A 17,480-nucleotide genomic window follows, 5' to 3' on the forward strand; every position below is an offset into this window, starting at 1 on the left:
GGCAGACTGAGGGAAGGGACAGGGATACAAGTAAATGATGCCACCTGCTGGTCAAACAAGTTAACTGAAGGTGTTAGGAAAAGACCCACTCCTGTATTCATGCTCAGGATGAAATGTTAATGTAATCTATTTGAATTTAATATAACCAGGGTTATGGCTCTGAGGGCCAGCGTTGACATGGAGGAATTTTATCCCACAAAACAAGCAATAAGAAGAAATAAATGAATGGAATATTGTACTGTGTATTTATTCTTTTTGAATGCTCATCCTTCCCTTACTCTTGCATGCTTTGCACTCTCTATATCCTGTTTGCGGCTGTGACATTGTAATTTCCCAGTAATGGGACTAATAAAGGATTATCTTATCTTATCTTAAATACAAATTCACACACCTTCTGTCTCCTGCAGGCCGACTGGGCCTGTGGCTGTCTGCTGTGGGCTCTTGTGGTTTCCTCACTGGGGTCGACGTCTTGGTCTGCACTGGGGGGAGTTTCTGACCGTTCTGGAGACTGTGACCGACTGTGGCCTGACTGCTGCTCTGACTCATCGAGCTGAGAATCAGAAACATGTATGTTATGTTATGTTATGTATTTTGGATTTTCATATTTGTTTTACTGCGGACTCCACTGATCCCACTGAGATGTGCCATTAAATTGAAATATGATAACAGATTTTTTTTTCTAGGTTCTTAGGGGTTACTGTTCCAACTTTCTCTTCTCCTCTCTGCCAGTTCCTTCCACCCTCTACACATTGCGCCCACCTGGTTATTACACAAGGCTTTATTTCACTGTTCCTCAGAATGTCAGCTAAAATGTCTAAGATGCACCGCTTACCCCCTTGAGTTAGTTCACTAACCTTCGGCCTGTTTTCATGCTGTCGTCAGTGGTACTGATGTCACTGGTCCTGTCGTTTTTTCTCTGTTTCCAGTCCACACCCTCTGTGCTACCCCTCTGTGCCGACCAATCACAAACAGGGAACAGTTAGCTAAACAACCAATCAAAACACCACCGTGCCCCATTGTCACCCAGAGTCACCTCCAAAACTGCTGGAAAGTGAACAGGAATCTAACAAACTATAATAAGTCAATCAGCCATTCACCGACTGCCTCTCCAGCAGTGCCTGCTTGCGTTCCCAGTCTGCCAGTGAACGGACGATGGTGTCCTGGGGCTCTGAGGAGGAGGAAAGCTCCCCTCGGCTGGGGGAGGGCAGGGCTGAGGAACGGGGAGTCAGAGGAGTCACAGTTTCCTCCAGTATCCTACGCTCCTGTTATGAAGGGAGATTTGGTTGAGTTCTCAACACTGTTATGGATAAAGATCATCAGTTTACACAACTGTGTAAAAAAAAGTTGTGATTCAGATATTTTGAGTGTAAGTTATATCAACCACGAGTTCAGAAGATGCACAAGCACACACCTCTTCGTGGTACTTCCTCTCCTCCTCTGCCACCTCCCTCTGTGCTTTCTCCCACTCCTCCTTCAGTTTCTCCTGCTCGCGCCGGTACTTCTCCTGTTACCATGGCAACAGAAACATGAAATACAGCACAGAGCCTCAAACGAAAAGGAAGATGAAACTGTAGCAGGTGGACATTTTGGCATGTAAACAGAGATGATGCACAGACATATCTGGCATCAAAATGGGAGCTTTGAGAGGCTTTTTAAAAGGCTTCAGTTGCTGATACAGTTCGCTCCAAAAACAATCTGCTTAATTCAGTCCAAGGACTGAGACCTGTAAATCCTGCTGTAGTTATACGCAGTCTATATGACATTTCCATGAGGGATTCCTTCAGTAAATAAACCATGACTTACAGAAAAAATGAGTACAAAGGCAGCTTGCTATAATAGCTCTATGTTGGCTAAACACTTGCTAAGATCTGATATTTGCATGTCAGGGATAAAAAGCAAACAAAAGAGACCAGAAGTTGACACTGCAGACAAAAGGCAAAAGTAGAGCATGCAGAGCCTGTGGGGCACAGGGTTCGTACACAATATTCATTTCAAAAGTTTTCTTTCATAATTCAGTCAAAGTTTTTCTGCAGTGATCAGTTCTGTAACGCTAACTGGCCAACATGGACAGAAAAAAGATGACATGCCTCAGCCTCTAGACAGAATTCATAGGAATAGTTTTTCACTCTTGTCAGACATGTGTAGGAACCCTGGAAAAAGGCCAAATATAAACAAGATTTAGAGAGAAAGCAACTTAAGCAAGACAGATGACAGACCAAGATCAAGAGACACAGATACAACGGAGAATCAACCGGGGAAGCAACAAGCACAGTGATGCACCAGACATTCCATTCATTTCAGCGCATCTCATCTCAAACAGTCCTGCAACAACCGGAAAGCCAGAGAAATCTGTTCTCGTCACTGTTTGCTAGTTCTTCAAATTTATTTAGCAAGATTCCGCTGTGGTGAGCACAGGTGAATCCCAATAAATGCTTCTAATGTTTCAAAATATATGGACCTGAGATGCGTCTCTGATTGGCTGAGGAGAGAGAGGGTGATCTGGGCAGCAGCAACAGCAGCAGCCTTGGACCAAGTTCAAGTCTGAGTGTGCATGAGGTGGAGACAGTGAAAACCAACCAAAGTACAGGTTTTCCCACAGCACAAAATCGCCCTCTAGTGGTCAAAATGTGAATAGGAGTAGTCGTGGTGCGCCTTTGGAGGAGGATTTTGCTCAATATAAAACAAACATGGAAGCAAGCTTTGCAAGTAGCAGTGAAATGCAGTTGATCCATCTGATTCTGAACACAGATTTTCACACAGCAGGGTTTGAACTCACTTTATTCCGACAGAGCTCTTTTAATCCACAAATATTCCACTCAGTGTTTACTGGGATTTGCTTTTATTTAATGAGTCCTCAATCAAGGGACTTCTCCCAGCGACTTTATCATCAATTAAGGGACTGGAGTTTTAATTACAGTCTGTAACTGAAAGAGTCTCCGTTCTAAGTCCTATTTATTTCTTAAGGTATTTGATTATTCACTATTGCATTAGCTAGAAAAATGTAAAATCTCTTTAACAAATGTACATCGTTTATCTTCTAGTGTAAATATACAAAACTTTTTGACATAGTTTGTAAAAACTGAAGCTGCCTGAAAGACAAATTACCAAGTTGTAAAAGCATTTCCTGCGCAAATGGGTGAATACAGCTATATGTAAAATGATCTTTATTTCTTTTCCAAGGATTTATCTGTCCGCTCAGAAGTCAAAATGTAACAGATATTTTTAGCTAAAGGTTCATTCTGCACCTGAGTCTCATAGTGTGGAGGCCTTGCTCTGTCTTTCCTAAGGCTCAATGAGGAAATGGACCCCTGGTCTCGCAGACTCATGCGTCATGCTTCACTCTTTGAGCTATACTCTGTACCTGCAGCATGCGCTCCTGCTCTTGCTGCCACCTTTCTTGACGCTTTCGCTCCTCATCCGGGTCCCAAGACCAGCGGTCACCCCGCCTGGCCGGGACTGACACCTGATAGACCCCAACGCACGCACGCACACACAAACGTGCACAAATACGCACGTGGCACACAAATATTCATGCACACATTCACAAACACAAACCGACCACCATCACCACACATACACACAATCTCACCAAACCAGGAAGCCAATGACAGCCCAATGGTTTGATATAGCCCCGACACACACACACACACGCACACGCACGCACGCACACACACAGATCAACACAACATCCACAACAGGAAAAGAAGAAGAGAAGGGAGGAGACAGAAATAGTTGGTCTACCACAACAGCACTACTCCAATGCTAGCCAAAGGACTCCTACTAAGGAGAGAGAAGACAGAAAGAGAGACAGATGAGCTCAAAGGAAATCGAAAGCAGTCTCGGCTGTTTTCTACAGCATCCTCATCTGGCATGACGCATAAACAGCTGTGTGTGTCCTAAGATACGTAGTAGAGCCTGACAGTATCACACGCAACTGTGACAACTGATGCTTGATCTCAGAAAACAATGAAGACACTTTATGGCATTGTGAGATAAGATCATCCTAGTTTCTAAATGTATACTAAGCTGGATGTTGGGTGTCGAGCACTGCTAATGAAAGGTTTGGGTGCAGCCATCTTCTTCATAATTTTCTTGGTTTAGGTTTCCATTTCAATGAAAGATTTTTCACAAATCTGCAGAGATGTGTCTTGTGGAACTTAGTTTTTCTTCTTTCCTGATTTTTTTTTTCATTCTTTTTGCATTTCACTTCTGTTTGATGTCTGTGCAGTATGTTAAACTAAAAACTAAAACCCAGGAGATAAGCCAGATGAGAAGCATTAAATGGTTTTATCAGAATCTGACCACAATATATTAATTAGTTAGATGATGTTTTTCACTCACGTTTCCACGGCACTCCTTCTCCGTGTCCTCTGTGGGGGAAATGTGAGAGGGAACATTAGCTAAAATACAGTTTAAACAAAGATCTAGGATACAGGTGAGCAAATGAATGCCTTTTTTGGAGCAAACGGTGGAGAAAATGACAACATGCCATGTGTTGGTAAGACAACTGAAAGAGTAAAGATGTGGATGAAGGAAAACAAAAAGAGTGACGGAAAAACCCGTCCACCAAGAGCAACATACTCCATCTGCATTTAACCAATAAATGTCTTTTCTTGTTCTTCACTTTTCAGTTTGTTTAGTATGTAGTGATGATCACTCTGGAACGTTGGGGGAGATTTCAGATTTTGTAGCTTTTGGTGGAAAAACAATGCAAAGCACACTGTGGTAAACATAAAAATTAAAAACTTAATTATGCCATCCACAGTTACTTTCATAAACTGCTTCAGGTTACTACCTTCACTGGATTTGCTTTTGGAAAGAACCTGACTATGCAGTGCATCCTTATGAGCATGATGACACTAACATGAATCAAAATGAAGTACACTGATGAGAAGTGACAGAAGATACACTTCTTGTTTTTGGATGCACTGGAACAGACGTCTGTATTTCTATTGATCACTGCAGACTTATGAACCGTAATGACTGTATCTCTATATTATGGTGCTTTTACTTTATTTAATTTATTATTTTTATACTGATGTGGACCTACGTGTCCGAAATGAGGTTAAACTGAAACTGAACTGAATCTAAAACATCGAGAGATCATTGATATACACAACACTCTGGAAATGAGTGGGAAAACAAGAGACGGGACTGAAGGACTGCTGTCAAGCCCTTGAAGAAACAGCAGGGAAACCCTGTACATTCAGCACCTGGGGACGGAAACATGAGCTCCACCGATGAATGAAAGGGTTTACCTGGCGGAGTGAAGAAGTCCCAGCGTAATTTAGGGTTGCTGGTTGCCAGAGGAGACCTGATACTGTTTGCAAACTCTAGAGCGAAATAAAAAAAAAATATGTGGGTGGAAGGAAAGGAGGGAATGAGGGAAGGAAGGGAGGGAGAGGAGTGATAAGGGATAGAGATGCCAAAACCAGGAGTTGGTATGGACATCGAGAGAAGTGGGGAAAGCTTTCATAGTTCTGTTCCTTTGATACTATAAGTTAAATGTCTGACTGTAACCAGAGAAACAATCTTTCTATGCTGTTAGAATTTAAAGAAAATCTTAACTTGAATGCCAAAAAGTCAAAACAAAGACTGAACACAGCAAAATACTGCAGGAAAATTTTCCTCTATTATACATGTTTTGTGGGATCTCAGGCCTAATTAGCTTGTGTCTAAGTTGTGAATAGTGAAAAGGGGAAGCATTGAAGAATCAATTAGAGATCACTGTGTGCTAACACATAAGAAAGATGAAGTAGGAATTTGTACAGGTTGCCAAAATAAGCTGATATTGATCACATCACTGAATACCCCACATGCTTCAAACATCTTGCTGTACAACAAAACAGAAAGTGTACCAAACTGAAAGGCAAAAGGGAAGAAGCCAGCCGAGAGGATATGCTCATCCAATTCAGAAAACAAGGAGATGTATGGAAAAGAAGCCGTGGACTTGGCATTTGGATGTGAGGAGTTCACTGACCTGCTGTCTTCTCCATTGGTGGGTGATATCCAAATGTGGCCGGTGCAGCTAAGCTTGGTGCATTCTCTCTTTCCGTTGATGTTTCTTGGGAACTGAGAACACTTGCCTGCAGAGAGATTCAGAGATTAGCCGTTTGACGTGTGGGTGGTTGTTATTTTGGATATGTTTGGTGGCAAAAGCTTGTATTACTTTGGTTAGCACTCTCACCTGTGAAGATACAGGCTGACTTTGCTGTGTGCTGACTCCTGACTGAACAAAGTTGGAAATCACTTCATTTTCACTTTTTTCTTGTTCTTTTTTGGCTTCTGAAAACACACAGATAACACAATTTTATCACTTCTGTTATTAAAATAATATGCAAAACAAAAAACTAACGAATTTCCCTTTACATTTTTTCCTCAAAATTCTTTTTCTTTATTTTTTCCAAAAGTTCAAACTGTAATAGTCCATGACCTGAAATGATGCAATGCTATGAGCAACCACAAGAGGTCAGTATAGCCGCATGCTGTGCTGACCTGCAGGTGGAGTTTGTTGAGCTGCAGCACTTGACTTGTCCTCCTGCTGAGCAGCTCCTAACTGGCTTTCAGTCTTCCTAAAGCATTCTTCTGGCTTCTGCAGCTCCTGTAAGATTCGAATATGTTTTCCAACTTCAGTATTGAAATAAACAGGCCTGAGATCAAGAGGAACATGAAAAATAAATTGGATTACAGTCTTGAAGAGTCAAATTCCATTGATTAGAGAAGCTTGCATAAAGCCTTGCAAGATGGTAAAACAGATTAAAAAAAAAGGCTGGATGACAGCAGCAGTGTTGGATATATATACATATATATATGTACAGTACATAAACAGGTCACAAAGGTATCTTATTTTTCAACTAAATGCTGTCAGAAGTGGAAGGGGAAAGTAAATAGCTAACGGCATGCACACACAAAGGCATTTCAAATGAAGCAATTTCTGCAGCAGCATTGTGAGGCCTATAGCACTGTGGCCCAGAGAACTGATTCACATTAGGTTTAACTAGGGCAACTTTGTGCTACTAAACCTAATTGGGATCCAACCGATCACACTTAAACACAAATTAAACATATTCTGAATGTTTTTTGCTTTTTTGTAATTATCAAGGTTTTACTGTCATTTTATCATAATCAACTAAGAATGATCTTAATCCTGACCGATGGGAGCGAGGTGGGCCGACTGGGTGGGGACGAATGCTCCGTGACTTTTTCCTCTTGCGCGTCCTTGAAAGCCAGTTCTGTGCCATCTTGAGCCTCTTTGGCCTTTGTTGACACTGGGCTTTCTCCTCGGGTTGAGGCGTGTGGACCGTGTGTCGGTGAGGCTGTGGACGAGGGAATCTCTTCAGTGCTACTGTCGTGCCTGGAAGGGGACGCCTGGAAATGAGGAGGAGATTCCCTCCCTTGACTGTCAGGCGTGGTGGGAGTGTTGACACTTTCTACGTCGCCGTTCACTCGGAGCAAACCGTCCACCTAAATTGAAAGAGAACAGGTTTAATATTGGCTTTAAATAGGCACTGTACATAGAGAGAGGCTTTAACTTCACTTTTGATATGTCGGTCCTGATTAACTATAACATGACCAGATTTGGATGTGAGAGTACGCTGAGTGGTTGATTAAGTTTCTCCTTAAAGGAACATTACTGCTATTCTCTATACTTCAAAACTGAGCACATCTGAGTAAGTTTGCATCAGTATGAGATTCATTAAATTGTTATATTCCAGCCCGATATTCAAATATATCACTCTCATCACTGTCATCAGGAGGAACCAATTAGGATGTTTTAGCTAAAAATACAGTATTTTTTTTTTTTTTTAAAAAAACCTGAAATACACTCCATGGGTAAAAACCCAGTGCCCCACATTTGTGGTCATTACCAGCCTCTCTGTTCGTTATTAGCTATTCATCTAGCTCACAACACCGTAGTGGCCTCTATGAAAAAGAGGCACTAATGTATGTGTGAGGAGCTCCTAGTGAGCGGTAACTTAAGACACAGTGGTGGAGATGGGTGAATGCAGGCTCTCACTCTCTCAGTCTGCCCCCCACCCTCCAACGCCTCCACCTTCTCATCCCTCTCCTAGCAGCCTGTGTGGGCCCTCTTTGTCTGATGGTAGCCCACTTCACATTGAGAGGGAGCTACTTGTCAACTTCTTAAGTCAATAGCGAACAGAGGGCTCCATTGAAAGCAGGGCTCTGCTCAGACTCCTGACAAGACATTCCAGAAAAGCGCTCAGCTCCATTAGGTCCGGTAATAACCTGCCCCTCCCTCGCCGCCACACCAAAACACAAGATCTCATTTTGAGTATTCTCATTTGGCAATTTTTCCAGAAGAAAAGGAAATGAATCCTGTTGAGAGTACTTTGAGCAAAATTGAAACATTACATGCTTCTTCTGGGAGGGGGAAGTCTTGTGTTTCCTGAGAAACAAGCCGGCTCATCACCATGGTGGTTCTGTGGCATTCTAGCCTAACTGCCAATAGAGCTGGAGCGGAATTTACCAACCAGTCTCGGAGGAGCGAAGCCAATGCTGGGAAGTAGCCACATGGAAAGTGGTCAAGACCTCTGCAGAACTGCTGCCCAAATCTCAGTTATTTCATGTACGTCTGAAGAGAATTTAATCTTCACCATGTAGGGATCCAGAGTTAACACTGCAGGCTGCAGCCTTGTGGGGAGATTTGAAATGTTTGGGAGAACCAAACATTTAAAAAGACCGGCTTGGCATATCGAGGTTGCCGTAAAGTGTATTTACAGCGGCAAATGATGATTATTTTTTTAATGACCAGTGTCAGTAGGTCTCACCTTGCTGGGCCACGGTTCAGCTGCTGCTGGCCGGGACTGAAGATAAGGCTTGGGCATCAGCAAAGGCACCGGTTTAGGCGACAGGCCTCGAGTGGCTGGAGGCTCAGACGAGCGAGAGCGAATCTGAGGCCGCTGATGTGAGGAGTCTTTGGGAAACTCCTCGATTCGCGCCTCCAGTGTGGACGTGAACTTCGGAGCTGGGGCGGACTGCTGGCGCAGATACCTCATGGGCCCATTGGGGTCCATGTCAAAGGGGTCTGGGGTCGTCGGGGAGGCGGACAGCGAGAGGGAGAGAGGGAAAGGTGAGCAGGGAAAGGAGGGATCAGCAGATATGCTGCGGTCCAGGAGCTTTGGCAGCTGTAGCCGTTCAAGGACTGCTTCACTGATGGAGAACCGCTGGGCGTAGCGTTGCAGGATGGTTGATGCCTCCTCTGGGGTTCTGGCTTTTCTGTACGCGTCGCGCAGCTCCTCCTCACGACGCTCCCTGTTGAAGACCAAAGGAGGTGAAAGGCAGAAGGCACAAAGGCAGTGAAGCAAAACAGCTTACATTTATGTTTTAACAAAAAAGGATATATGTATATGTAGATTATAAGGCATATAACAAGGCATCTATTTCTTCAACTTCATTATCACTTGAGCAGACCTGCTCTTCCTTCAAATTTTCTTTTTGGGAGACCTACTTAAATAAACACCAGCAGGGTCCTGGAGGATCCTGTGGGCTCGCTAAGAGAAATTAGAATTAAATTATTTTATCTGAGAAAGTCCTACTTTTCCATTACACCAGTTTTGTTTTTGCAACTTTCCTTTGTTAAAGCTGAATACAACTTAAACATCATGTTTGTATTTGACCTACTTATCCTCCACTATCTCTCGGTAAGTCTTGATGCTTCTCCTCCTGCCAGAGGGACAGCCCTCTCCCGACATCAGCTGCTCCATCTTCTTCCTCTCCTCCTCTTTCTTGATAAGGTCCTGGGAAATGCTTCTTCTTCTGTTCTTCCATCGGGCCAGGTCCTGACACACACAGACACATTGGAAGTGTTATGGTTCCAAGAGAAGCAAGGCAAGAGGGCTTGGCTGAGCAGAACTGTGTGGTCTGCAGCACTACTGTGGCCCTAGAAAACTCAAGTTCATTAAATGGGGCACTCTGTATGTGAGCCTGCAGTTGCTAAAATCACAGCATTTAACTGATAAACTTGACACAATAGAGAAAAAAAAACTCAAAAAATATCAACATTAAGTTCAACAAATCTGAGACACTCACATCCTGCCAGTGATCTTCCTCTTCCTTCATTTTGTTGTACTGGTTGTGCATCAGTTCATGACGCACCTGACTGTGGGGCTGCAGGAAGGCCTCCTCCTCACCACGCATGTCGATCATACTGACACTCCTAGAGGCAGGAGGGACAGAGAGAGACAGAGAATATGGACAATGACAAATGTGAGTTGACATGTCATTTCCAGAATAGGACATGGTTTGTATTTCACGGTTTGCCAACGTTGTTAGTGATTCCACAGATTCCCTTAGTGCGTCGTACTGCAATCACACATATGTCAAAAAGACACTGAAAAATCATTGTTCCTTCAAGTGACGCTCCACACAACATCTATGTTTAGTATGTTTAGCATAAAAAAACCAAAAAGATTTTCTATAAATCCACGATCATAGATCATAGAAAAGAGAACCTGTGATTAGTGGTTTACTACAGATACAGAAAGACAGAAGTGTCTTTTAAGAAAAAACAGTGGATCTTCAAAGGTAGCCTCATATTTCCCCCTGTGGACACAATCCTTTGCCTTTGCTTGTTTCCTCTGAACATTCTCATGTTGTTTCAACAATGTTAAGATGCCTGAAAATATCAGCTTCAGCTGCAGGTACCTGTGGCTGTAAAATTGTTAGTGACATGTGCAAGAGGCAACAACCGGGATGGTCATTCTACAGTGAAAGACTCGCTACAGAAGGTTCTTACTGGTCCTCATATTTATTCATTCAGTAATATTAAAGCATCCCTTGCAGTGCTCGCTAGTGGTCAAATGCTTTACGGAGCCCACTGGTCACCAGGTGGGCCTGACAAACTTTTAACAGGAGAGTATTTTCAACCTAGGAGATGACAGACACGTTATTTTATTGTTAAAGTTTAGGCCACAGGGAGAGGTGTAATCTGTGGACATATGCCAGTACAAAGCCAAATAAATATCAGCTGGTCCAAATAAAAACTTTGAAACAAATGCTGAGCCATCTCCTGGTTATGAATCATATCTCCTGCTTCATAAAGAGCAGCATTATTTAGCAGCAAAAGAGACTGCCATGATGATGTTTTACTGAGTTGTTGAGATGCTTGCTGAAACGGTTGTGTTACATGAAACATGCAAATGGCTGAAGCAGTGAGGTTAGGTGAGCACAGTTTAGTAAATCCTGTCCACAGCCACGATACTGCAAGCACTTTAATAAATCTGCGAATTGACAGCAGCCAAAGAGGCAAAACAATCATGTCTACTAGATTTATTGAAAACATATTCATATGTCAGATCAGGCTCGGCATGTTGTTAAGGCACAATTTCAAAATGTCCGCCTTAACAAGTCATGCAACTTATTACTTTTAATAAGCAGGATACAAGTAGGAAGAATCTGCATTTTTGTATCCCATGAAAAACAATTCTATTATGACTCAAAACACATAAGATCATCTTGTAATGAATGTAGTGATAAATCAGCTGCGACTGAGCGTACTCACTCACTCATACCAGTCTGGCACTGCAAAAACTAACACAGAACATTCTGGTCAACTCATTTCATCCTTCATTGTGATTTTAGTAAAGAACTGATGTCACACAACTCAAAATACTGCAAGAAAATTCTGCGCAGGAGCTAAGAGAAACTAAGGAAAAAAGAACAAACTCCAGTATTAGAGTTTATAATTAGAGAATTAGAGAATTTAAAGTAAAGTATCAGATTTAGAGGATTCATATCCTGGTAAAAGTACACTTCTGAGGGAAACACTGCATTCTTTTATTTCTTTTCTACCAATACAAGATGGACAAACATAAAAACTGGTGGAAAATATTTGCTGTTACCACCAAACAAAGACAACAAGAAAGTTCTGTTAAGTGCGTCAAATGTGAGCAGATTTTCCTACTTGCATAAAGAAAAATCTGATTCTAACTCTAAACGGGTGATTGAATGACTTGTTGAGCGGGCTTTGTTTTGCAGCGCAGAGCAGTGCTGGGCCAGGCAGCTGAGCCTCTGAGTGGTAAAAGGACAACTTACTGTGAGTCATCCGACACACTACGCGTGCGGCTGAATCTACAAAAGGCAGAGAGCATGGAGAGAGAGCACAATCACAAATGAATACAAGAACACTCACACAAAGATGTCATTCGCTGATGTGAATATTAAAACCCAGTGATGGAATATTTGATTGTTAGTCACAGTGTTGTGATCACAGCTGAGAACGAGTTAGTTGTGACAGATTAAATACAGATTGAAAACCAACTAAGGTTGATTAAACAAGTGTGTGTCTGTCTCTGCACAGATGTGCCTGTCAGTTCCAAGGTCTGATGATTATCCCCAAACCAAGCACAAGGGGGCAGTCTTATCCGTAACACAGCCAGAAGACAAGTTTACTGCATGACTGCAACCCAAAACAACTGCTAGCATATAATAAATGCTTATGGAAATGATCTAAGAACGCAGCTGACACTTAAATATTAAAAAAGAAGCACATGCATCTTTTATTAGACAGCACAAGAGCTACATCAAGGATGTGGCTCTCTTATTGTCTGTGACAACCACTTGTAGGTTTGGCCTTAACCACAAAGAGCTGCCTCTGTGATGCTGGAGGGGTGTGAAGCAAAGCGTGGCCTGTGGTTTCTCACCACAAGAGAACAAGGAGACTAAATTAAGAGAAGCCTCACTGAAGACCAGATATTTTGCCAAGATGACTGCTTGCCATATGGTATACTGCAGTAAAATGTCTATTTGCCACGCTTTCATCGTGGGAAAATGTCAACCTGTGATAAAGTCGGGCTTACATTAAAGGCTGCATCATTTTATTGTCACAAAGGGAATTGTCAATAATTGATTTATTAATATTTTAACAACGTTAAACACCTAAGAACTGCCAAATAATTTTGCTTCAAATTCAAATTCAATTCAGTGTCCTTTGCTTTAATCCCCTAATTGAGTATACTAAACTAAAGTCATGCATAGTTAATCAAAAACAACATTAGCATGATTTTTCTTCTCTAAATTTCTTAATAACAGAGAAAAGGCACAGAAATGAGAAAAAACACGTTTCAGTGTTTCCATGCATTCTGTGTACAATACCAGTTTGCACTCATGTTAAAAAAAAAAAAAAAGAAGAAAAAAAAGGTCATGCAGTCTTTATATGTTGTTAAGTCATCCACAGAGGAGCACTGCATTCGGACGCAGGGGTCACATGCTGAGACCGAGACCTTGAGAACACTGGAATAGCAGATCCCTTGATTTTAAAATTGAATTATGTAGTTCTACTTCAACGCGGTGCAAATTCATAAGGTGTAGTGTAGTTGCTGGGCGGGGCTCACGTTGCTAGAGGACTGTTGTCCAACCAAGATGTCCCTCCTTGTTGGTTTTCATTTTCACTCCTTGCCATTCCCTTCTGTCGGCCCGTATCGGTTGCTGCTGTTGTGGCGGTTGCCACAGGAAGGACGTGGGAGGGACTTGGGGAGGTGACAGGTTTGGGAGGGGTCAGGGTTTGGCGGCCCCGCTTCTCATCTCGCTCAGCATCTGCGACTAACAGGACACCTGTGACTCCCTTCTTCACAGCCGCTGCCTCCTCCTGCTCCATCGCAGGTAGATGTTTACTGGACGTGATGACGGGGCTCGCTGCAACCAAGCGGGTTGCAGTAGCGTTTGCCGCGAGAGGTGTCGAATGGTGGAAGAGCTCCTCGGAGCACGAGCGAGCTGGAGTACTGCAGAAAGCAAAGCAAACTAAAACGTACTGCTGCCTGGTTATCATCCTACATCACGAGACAGCATTCCTTCAGAGGAGCCACAAAGAAGGTTTATGTAGACATAAATCTAAGAAAATAGCAAAGCATGGTCACAAATCCATTCAGAGCAGAATGGATGTGAAAACACTGGAGTCTCAAAGCCAAAGAAAAAATTCACTGAATGCTCTGTTGTTTGTCATCCTGTGATGAAGAGCTATTTTTTGGGAGGCTTGTTATTGGACTGTAAATTCCCAGATTGCACGGCAGGGAGGGAAAGGCTGTGAAAAGGGCAGGCTTCAGTTCCAGTTTGCTCAGGGTCAGGGAAGGAAGAAGGCCTCATTTCCTTACATCCTGAGGGTGGGTCGCATGTTCATGTTCCCTGCAAATGTGTTTGCAGGGAACATGAATACACACATAGAATACACATGAATACACACATAGAATACATTTTTGTGTGTAACTGCTGCATGCATTTGAAGGGGTGTGCAGTTTTGTTCCTAAACTTCGACAGCAAAGGTCAAGTGCGATATTATTGGAAACTAGGTGGCACTCAATTGTCTGTGCTTGTCTTACGTGTCGATTAAGATTTTTAACAATTCAACAGGCATCGCTGTGCATAGTGCTTTTGTTACTCAGCTAAACCCTGAATAAGTCTAACCCTTCAAAATGTTACATACATTTTGACATTAGTGTTCAAGCTAAAAAACACAGTCACCAGCTAACACAACCACCATATTCCTGGATGCCACCTTTACTCTGCTCTACTCAAACAAACCGAGAGAAACAACTGTCATCAGCAACAGAATGATCTTAAAAGACGGCAACTACAAACACGGATATATTGATGTTACGCAACTGGTTTGTAAACGTCTGGCAACACTGCAATGCACAAATTCCAGGCTCACTTTTCTTCTGGAAAAACGCAAGCTGTTCTGAGCTAAAGAAGCCCATATGAAAATCTTCTACAAACATCCTAGAAATCCCCCTTTTTCCTTGGAATGGAAAGTCATGATTTCTACTGAGGATTCTTCCCGCTCCCTTGAAACAATGACAATGCAATCAGTGCCATATCATCTGAGCCAGAAAATTCTGAAAGATGGGGGTGTAGCTCTAATAACTCTCCAGCCAGACTGTGAATGAAACGTCTGCTGGATAAGGAAATAACACAAGATAGGGCTGGATTGTGAAATAACAGAGATTTAAACTGACATTTTTCAACTGAGAACACTGTGATCACACAATCACAGTGGGCTTCTGCACTGTAAATTATACAACGGCATTGTGTTTTAACATCTCATAGTCCTCACCTTGTCACCTGACACCAAGGGAAAAAAAATTGTGACCCTTGGCTGGCCTGCTGGGTAGACTCTGTATAACAACAGCGTTTTCTACATTCAACTAGGTTTCACTGAGCACTGAAACACCATGCTTTGGATGAGGAAATAAATGGAAACAATCATCTGGTAAAGAAAAAAGAAATAGTGGATGAAAAAACAGTTGAGAAAATTGGAACTACTTTCAACAGCCCTAATGAAAACTGTTCACAGTAAAGTATATAGATTACCCGCATACGCTGGGACGCTGTTTTTGGCTGCTGCTGTAATTCTTCAGTGTTTTGAGTGGCAAAGATAAAATTCAATTTATCTACACTGGATGGCATACAGGCAGAACTCTCAAAGGCACACAAAACTAAATTTAACAAGAAATTGAAATTATCTGCAGGGCTATATGTGTGTTTTTTGATTTGGGTGACCCAGACCACCCAGAGAAATCAAACAAACTCATTTCTTTCTAACTCATTTTTGTTCATTTTCAAACTTGTATTCTTCAACCCTAAACTGAAATGACATTACCTGATTTATCAGACTTCATGCAGCTCCTTTTGAAGCCATAATTTTTTTTTTTCTACATATGCCGTAGTGCTTCACAAGACCTTTAAGCAGACCTTAATGTGTAAAAATCAGTGGAGTTTCCCTAGAAAAATATAAATAGTTTATATAAATAGTCAGACAATCTTTTCTCTTTTGGATTTGGTTGATTTAGATGAACGATTAATCAGAACCATGGCAGTAAAAATGGAATTAGACTTCTGATTTGGATTTGAGGAAAAACATATAACAAGATGAAGACCTTTGCTCAGAGTTGACCTCCATGCGGCCCTCTGCATGGGGCTGGGGGAGGCTACAGGGCACAGGATCACTGCTCCTCCTCATGCCAGCTGCATGGATCTCAGTGCAAGGTATGGAGGCAGCGTGCTCTCCTTCCTCCTCGTCCTTAATTGCCTGGTCCTCCTTCTGAATCTGTATCTGGGGTGTAAGGGGCGGGGTGGGGGACGGGCGTCGGGACCCTCCAGGTGGGGCGTCTAAGCTAGGGATCTCATTTGGACTGTTACATCACCCATTCACGCATCACACACAGGAAGACATGATCCCATCGGGGCGAAATTAGAAACAAAGACATGAGGATGGTCACGACATGAAGGTCATAAGAGCCACACAAGTGAGAGGGAACAGGAGGTTGACACATGGGAGGTAAAATGAGGTAAGATGGAAAAAAGCCATGACAGATGCAAAGGAAGGAGATGGAGGGGAAAAAAATAATGCAAAATGAATCAATACATGTGTTTTCATGCAACATATAACATGATTGATGAAGTTAACAATAGGGAAAATGATTGGCAACACACACTAGGTGACCCACACAGGCACAACACACACCACTTACAGCACTTTCTGGAACACACCGAAGTAAGACTAATTACACTGCTGACAGTTGGCTTTTAATTAAATATCTTCAATTTCCTGCTCCTGATACATACAAATATGATACATCCAAATCTTAAAACATGAGCCTTCAAAACTTAATTTCAGTCAAATCTGACACTCCCCTACACTACACACACAAACACCCACACCATTAGCATCGCACATGCTAGAACTGAGCAAAGCACATCATGAATGCACTTAGCAGGTAGGAATCTGAAATGTCTACAGTGAGAGCCGCTGACGCCGAACTGCTCAACAGAATCAAGTGTGTGTGCCCTCACACAGTGACCTGCCAAAAATGTCAGTTAAGACCTTCAAACTTTAATCTGCCTCATTTTTGTCTATGCAGCATATTTCACACTTTTGCTTCTTCAGTCTGAGCCAATGAAAACACACATCTGGTCTCCATCATCCTCTCCCACATGTACAGTAACAGACAGAGAAAAATAATCAGCGGCTGAAACATTTAATTAAAGACTTCTGCAAGCTGACACGTTTGACACCCACTCTTGAGGAATGTTGAAACAACACAAACACTTATTGGTGTATTTTAGATAATGTGAATAATAAACAACACATGAGTTGTTTTCAAGCATTTGCAGTAATTTTTGTCAGTCTGGTCAGTTTTATCAGTTCTACAAAAAAGTTATGTAATGTCATTTCTCTAGTCAACATTTCATTTTAAAGATTTTATCTACAGGGAAACAATTTCAAGACAAAACAAGGTTCATGTTTGTGCAGCCTGTCCCTAAATTACCAGTTTATTACGCTTTGTACACGCCTACTGACTGTTACCAGCAGCAGCCAGGACCTTGAGTGGCTCAGCAGTACTTTGTTTAAGCCCAACTTCACTTATTCATCTCGTTGACATTCAACAAGTCAGCTGCACCTCCACTTAAACAAATAATAAGCTAAATGTAAAATGTTTACGTGTAATGTGTAAATGAGTTTGCAA

General features: G+C 42.2%; 1 protein-coding gene across 12 annotated transcripts in view; it reads right to left on the minus strand.

Annotated features, from left to right (window-relative positions):
• limch1b (LIM and calponin homology domains 1b) overlaps nucleotides 1-17,480 on the minus strand; it is a 77,925-nt gene that overhangs the window by 4,596 nt on the left and 55,849 nt on the right. For 3 of the 12 annotated variants that reach the window (XM_046405514.1, XM_046405522.1, XM_046405523.1), the window contains 17 exons: nucleotides 15,891-16,145; nucleotides 13,353-13,739; nucleotides 12,055-12,090; nucleotides 10,051-10,177; nucleotides 9,643-9,800; nucleotides 8,790-9,273; nucleotides 7,153-7,464; nucleotides 6,496-6,601; nucleotides 6,188-6,285; nucleotides 5,981-6,086; nucleotides 5,259-5,333; nucleotides 4,342-4,370; nucleotides 3,362-3,463; nucleotides 1,412-1,504; nucleotides 1,098-1,262; nucleotides 855-949; nucleotides 392-550 (listed from right to left, as the gene is read on the minus strand). In XM_046405514.1, the coding sequence (XP_046261470.1) occupies nucleotides 392-550; nucleotides 855-949; nucleotides 1,098-1,262; nucleotides 1,412-1,504; nucleotides 3,362-3,463; nucleotides 4,342-4,370; nucleotides 5,259-5,333; nucleotides 5,981-6,086; nucleotides 6,188-6,285; nucleotides 6,496-6,601; nucleotides 7,153-7,464; nucleotides 8,790-9,273; nucleotides 9,643-9,800; nucleotides 10,051-10,177; nucleotides 12,055-12,090; nucleotides 13,353-13,739; nucleotides 15,891-16,145 (2,787 nt within the window). Of the gene's footprint in view, nucleotides 1-391; nucleotides 551-854; nucleotides 950-1,033; nucleotides 1,263-1,411; nucleotides 1,505-3,361; nucleotides 3,464-4,341; nucleotides 4,371-5,258; nucleotides 5,334-5,980; nucleotides 6,087-6,187; nucleotides 6,286-6,495; nucleotides 6,602-7,152; nucleotides 7,465-8,789; nucleotides 9,274-9,642; nucleotides 9,801-10,050; nucleotides 10,178-12,054; nucleotides 12,091-13,352; nucleotides 13,740-15,890; nucleotides 16,146-17,480 lie in introns of those variants that run through there. The other 9 variants (XM_046405519.1, XM_046405515.1, XM_046405516.1 and 6 more) reach the window with 9 other exon arrangements.

This window comes from Scatophagus argus, chromosome 12 (assembly GCF_020382885.2).
Source record: "Scatophagus argus isolate fScaArg1 chromosome 12, fScaArg1.pri, whole genome shotgun sequence".
Taxonomy (NCBI): Eukaryota; Metazoa; Chordata; class Actinopteri; family Scatophagidae; genus Scatophagus; species Scatophagus argus.